The following is a 6,000-nucleotide window of genomic DNA, read 5'->3' on the forward strand; positions in this document are numbered from 1 at the left end:
ACCGCTTCCCTTAGTTAACTAACATCTTTTCTCTTTCAACCCCTCCACTCCTCTTCCTTCCCACTTCTCTTTCTTCTTCTCATTATTTCTACCACACTCTTCCTCTCCTGCCTTTTGCCATCCAGTGACACTCCTTTATTTTTTCACTCCGATCGACTTTCAGCATCTGGATAGATCTTCACTATCGTCTGCATTCGTGCTGTGCACATTCGCCACTTACCATACAACCACCTGCACGTCATTTCTTGGCTCTTAAAGGTTCGCGGACCGCTTCACTAGTACCTTGCTTGGCGGTGCGCCCCAAGGATTGCAGCCTGGACCTTCAAACGCTCTTAAGCGTCTCTGAGATAATTCAATCGATCCTCTGCATCATGGTCTATATACGGAATTTATAACAGCACGTCCTGCGGGACCTTTGATTTCCGCCTTTCCGCCTCGATTGGAAATATTGCGTCGGTCTAGGACATAGCACCTTCTCAACGCATTACGGAAACTTGGGAGCTTTGCAAAGATCTTTTGGTTCGAATCTTCTCTCAATCGAATATCAACCTGCGGCCTCCGGGTTGGCTCAGTAACATTTCGGGCTCTCCTTTAATCTTGCAATCACTCTTGCTTCGTCGATCCGACCAGTTTGAAAGAGCCCTCTTTCTGACGACCACCCGCAACAATCGACCATTCCTGCTTCAATCATACTTTATCCGGCCATTCGAAGATAACATCGATCACGCGCATACTCCGATCAGCATATTCAGGCGACACAAAGAGAAAACATGCCTTATCGTCAGCACCATTATTATCGTGCGCCTAGTGCGCACGAAACGTTGACTCTTCATAATTTACCATTGACCGCAACTCTGACGTCGAACGGCGAAGACGAGCTCGCTGCGGAGGCGGACGAACCCCCGGACGAGCCGCTTCATTTTGGTCGTCTTGCCGCTTGGAATCCCCACGACGCTCATTTCGTTGCTCACTGCGCTTATGTCAAGTCGATTCCGTCACAGCAAGCCGACCGACGAGAATCGTTGTTGACCCGTGCTCTTCTGACGAGCCCAGACAATGTTGCCGATGAGGCACACCTCCCATCCGTGTCCCACTTTTCTCGAGCCTCGCGAACGGCGTCCACCTGGAGCAATGCGAGCGCCGCCTCGACCGCCGATCTGACGAGTGACGGAGGCCTTACCAGCCCAACAAGGACAAATTCTCCTAGCCCGCCGCAACCTCCCTCGCATTTGCACCGCGTAGGCTCCCCCAAAGCTGCCCTGCTGAATAAACTTCATGCTGGAGCCGACCCCAATCATCCCCGTCTTTTGCCGTCAACTACGGACACCAGTGAGCATGAGTCAGCTGTCGAGGCTGGTCTTGGTCGCAAGCGATGCATCACATTTGCTTGTGGCAGAAAATCCCCAGCATCAGACAGCCAGAGCCAGGCAGGTGTGAAAAGCGATGCTGGGAACACTTCCAAGGACAGTAAGCTGGCACAGCAACCTCAACCTCAACCTCAACCCCAGCCTCGTCGGTGCATGATCAAATTTGTGTGCAACTCGCGATCCGATTCGCCGCAGACCAACACGCCTTCCCCCGCACATCAACCGTCGCCTGACCTCGGCGCACGGGAGTCAATGACCGAGAGTCTGCAACCCCCCCAGTCACCGAGCAGCCGCTCGCACCGGGATTCGGATTCGACAGTGCGAAATGAATCAACTGGCAGTGCAATTCAGATTCCTTCTCCGCTGCAAAAACCATCTACCCGTTCTGATCCCGGTCCTGAAAAACCCGAAGGAAGTCGTTTTCATGAATTCGCAAGCTCCTTTGATGAAGAGGATGACTGGGTGAATGAATCTACTGTGCATAAAGAACGACTGACGGTCAATGATACTCTGAAAAAGGAAAATGCCATTAGGAAAATGGGCGAGGAGGTTGAACAAGAAGCTGAAGACGAAGCAAATGATGAAGATGAAGATGAAGAGGATGCGGCTGACGAAGATGAAGTCTCTGACTTTTCTTCTTCCTCCGAGGACGAGGATGAGGACGAGGACGAGGACGTGGTTTCCGAGGGTGGAAATGAAACCGATAATGAGGAAGGATTTGCAGAGTCTGATGAGGAGAGCGATGCTGCGTCTGACTACCAATTCTGGACACCGACCGTGAAGAATGTTTCTTCTACTGCTCATATCGAAATGATTCGTCCAAGCCCTAGGAGAAGCGCGTCCGAATCATCTCTTGAGTCTCATCAAAGTCCGCGGCAAACTGCCGAAATGAAGGCCCAGCTGGCCGAGAAGACCAAGGATCTTGCCAAGGCTCGAAGACGATCTCGGGCTATTGCACGCCAAGATACGCCCGAGCTTCCTGATAGCACTGATTTTGTCTGCGGTACTTTTGACGAGGACCGACCCCTCGAGGCAGCCTATGTTTCTTGTCTGGAAGAGCGAAAACGTGCCAAATACGCTCCTGTGCCTCAGGACATTGACCCTAGCTTTCCCTTGTCTGACCCGGACGATGAAGATGATGACGAGTCTGAAGAGGAGGTTGTCGACCGCGGCCGACGCGGTAGCCGTGGCAGAAACTCACCAAAAGGCCAAGGGGTAGTCGCGAAGAAAGTCTCCCCTCGAGACTCTCCCAAGCGCCTCCGTTCGCCACCTCCGCCGCCAAGGCGTAATGTTTGCCGCTCGCCTCCACCTGCGCGCAACCTCTTCGCTCATTCGCCGCGTCGTCTACGATCGCCGCCTCCGGCTCGCCATCTGAGGTCGCCTCCCGCTACGCGAACAGTCTCCCCTGGTCCCCGGGTCAGGACTCCAGATGGTTGCCCTGCCTTTGGTGGACACCAATTGACTCGTACAAAGTCTCTCCCCCGAACACCGAATCCTTTCCGGTACTATGATCGAGAATTGCAAGCCGCCATTGCTGAGCCGCTGTCTCCACCGGGCACTGAACTTCGCGCTCGCCGTGCCATTGACATTGTCAAGGGCCTGGAGAAGAAACGACAGCGGCGTAAGCAAAAGTTTTGGCAAAAACACTATCGTCATGCGGGAAAAGAAAAGGAAAAGAAACCCCAGCCTGGAAAAGGCCTAGAGAGGATGCGGGAGCTAGGCTTGGAGATGGCAGGTAAGGGCAAGGGGGCATGGTTTGGTCATAACAACCCACAGTACATGCTCTCAATTTAGGACATCCCCCTTCCCCCTCAAACAAGCCTTTCCACTTGTTGTATGCCTGATCGGCGCCTCTTCGCGCCTTTTTGGCCTTTGGGCTAAATTTTTTTTTTTTTTTTTCCTTTTTTTTTTTCCTTTGTTTCACATCTTCTTTTGTAAATACTTTAGTGCCCGGCAGTTCAAACTGGCGTGTACATAATACCCCATTTTATCTTTAATGCTGAGATACCACGTTTGCCTGGTTATCAAATATGCATGGATACTTAGGTATTCTCCCTCAGGCTGCCTTGACGGCAACAGGGTGCCTGCTTAGCATTGGGAATGGCGTCAATATTAGAGTGCAGGTTCTATGGTCACGAGCCAATGCCTTTTTTTAATACTTTCCCTACATTAATTAATTAAGCAAATACTGCTGTAAAAAATATATATATATTTTGACATGTCCAAAACAAAAGTTGGTGAAATAGTTTCATCGCCTTTCATCCTTTGGTCGTTTAACCGTATGGTGGTATATTTTCCATTGGGGATCGTCTATCTGACGAGAGTCCTCGGTCGCTCAAGTTGCAGGGTCGAGACAACCGAGCTTGGAAAGTCAAGCGACCTACAGGACTACAGGACTACAACCTGTCCACAGCACTGGCCACTCTGCCACTAAAGATATTCACAGATCACTCGATCATCGAGCTTCCCAACGTCACGATTCCCTTGCAATTCATTTTGTACAGCATCGGCAGTACAACGCCCCTCCGTCTTGATTTCAAGTACCAATATATCTCGCATTATTCTCACTCGCGACCGCGATAGACCAGCGTTAGAGCAACATGTGGATCGTCAACTGGTGTAAGCAGCACTCACGTCATTTCTCGCGGTCTCGTGGCCTCGGGAACGAACAACAAGCACAATAACTAATGCCTTTTCTGAAACACCTATAGTCTGGGACGTTCTTGCGTCTCTTGGTCTGCTAAACAAGCATGCCAAACTTCTTTTCCTTGGGCTTGACAATGCCGGAAAAACGACGCTATTGCACATGTTGAAGGTGCGTGAGCCTGCCTGCCTCCCTGCCGATCAACCTTCTCGGATAGGGCCTCTTTGGAGCTGGGCCGATCCCTCCATGCTACGATTGAGTGGAGGCTTTGCGCAAAGAGTTACGAATATATGCTGATACGACTTTCCCTTGCCATAGAATGACCGGGTTGCTGTCCTTCAGCCAACATTGCACCCTAGTACGTTCCGACCCAACTTTCCCTTGGAGACCTCAGAATACAATATCCTAGAAATATGTTTGAAAGCCCAGAATATTAGGGGACATAACTAACAATCTGGGATGTACAGCATCCGAGGAACTCGCCATTGGAAACTGCAGATTTACAACTTTTGATCTTGGCGGTCACCAGCAGGGTAGGTTCCCCCGTCCCCTCGACTGAAATGATAGTCTTTTTATTCCCTACTCTTTGGAACCACGGCTGACGGTTCTGCTTTTCTTCTTTTTTCGTGTAGCTCGTCGTCTCTGGAAAGACTACTTCCCCGAGGTCTCTGGTATTGTGTTCCTTGTCGATGCTAAGGATCGCGAGCGGTTGCTCGAGAGCAAGGCCGAGCTCGATGCGCTGCTCTCCATGGAGGAGCTTGCCAAGGTGCCGTTTTTGATTCTCGGCAACAAGATTGACCACCCGGACGCCGTCAGCGAGGACGAGTTGAGACACCACCTCGGCCTGTACCAGACCACCGGCAAGGGCAAGATTCCGTTGGAGGGCATCCGGCCCATTGAGGTGTTTATGTGCAGTGTAGTCATGAGACAAGGTGGGTAGTCGATCTTTTAGTGTCTTTATGCTTTATCTTTCCCCCCATGCTAATCCGCGTGTCTCTACTTCATAACAGGTTATGGCGAGGGCTTCCGATGGATCTCTCAGTACGTCTAAACGCCTAAGAAAATAAAAAATGACATTTGGCACAAGTTTTTGTGTGTCCTCAACCGGGCCTCCTGTGCCAATGTCGTCTTCTCTGGGGGAATTCCAGTTTAGTTGTAGTATGGTGTAGATACTACACTTGACATTCTGCACTTGTCACTCGGATTTCGAACATTGTGCACAAGGTCTAGACAAACTGGGCTATGGGCTTTGTCGAACCGCAGGAGCACAGGCACCTTTTTGAAAAATTGGCCAGGGTTAGAACTTTTCTTCAATTCTCTTGAACCTACTAGCCGGCGCACACACAGGGGGGAATAGGGAGTAGCATTGTCCAAAAGCGTCATGCTCATGAAGGGGTGGAAGGGGAAAGGAAGGGGAGGATGTAGTATCACTGTCTTGTTGTCTCGTCTCATGTCTGATTCGTCCGTAACTCATGTCCATTTACCCACTCATATCTATCTCTTTGTCTTATCTGTCTTAACTTGTCTCTGTCAAATAAAGCTGATATGGTATTGTCGTAGACCATAGCTCGCTTTTTTCTTTCTTCCTTTCTTTTTTTCCCCCGTTTGTCTTCTTTTGAACCCTGTTGCCTTCTGTTTTTACACACTTGTCTTCTTTTTTTCCCCGTTGTCTTGTTTACACTTTTGTCTTTTCCTTTTACACGCTTGTCAACCCTGTTTTTACCCTCTTGTCTTCTGTTCTTGTCTTCTGTCAATTTAGCTTCTATCGCCATATATCATATCATATCATATCATATTTACTCTTTCCCCCCTATTTTCTTTCATCTTTTGTGCAAATCCATCTCAACGCTGTTATTGATTAATTAAATCCGCATATACTCGTCTTCTCAAGGTAAGTTAGAACTTAGCAGGTCGAGCTACCCGCTACCCGTTTGAGTTGATGCTGCGGACACTGACACCCTGATACCATGACCCCCATGTTGGCCCCTC

General features: G+C 49.8%; 2 protein-coding genes across 2 annotated transcripts; both read left to right on the forward strand.

Moving 5' to 3' along the window:
- Positions 1–770: 770 nt before the first annotated feature.
- Positions 771–3,161, forward strand: L228DRAFT_236249 (hypothetical protein; the record flags this gene model as incomplete). The annotated part of the gene is made up of 1 exon (XM_018330807.1): positions 771–3,161. One exon carries the CDS (start codon positions 771–773, stop codon positions 3,159–3,161), a length of 2,391 nt encoding a protein of 796 aa, XP_018190680.1.
- Positions 3,162–3,967: 806 nt separating this feature from the next.
- On the forward strand, positions 3,968–5,062 carry L228DRAFT_208352 (ARF/SAR protein; the record flags this gene model as incomplete). The annotated part of the gene is made up of 6 exons (XM_018329756.1): positions 3,968–3,986; positions 4,079–4,182; positions 4,330–4,369; positions 4,479–4,544; positions 4,644–4,943; positions 5,022–5,062. 6 exons carry the CDS (start codon positions 3,968–3,970, stop codon positions 5,060–5,062), a joined length of 570 nt encoding a protein of 189 aa, XP_018190681.1.
- Between the last annotated feature and the right edge of the window lie 938 nt (positions 5,063–6,000).

This window comes from Xylona heveae (genome assembly GCF_001619985.1).
Source record: "Xylona heveae TC161 unplaced genomic scaffold L228scaffold_2, whole genome shotgun sequence".
NCBI classification, from domain to species: domain Eukaryota; kingdom Fungi; phylum Ascomycota; class Xylonomycetes; order Xylonales; family Xylonaceae; genus Xylona; species Xylona heveae.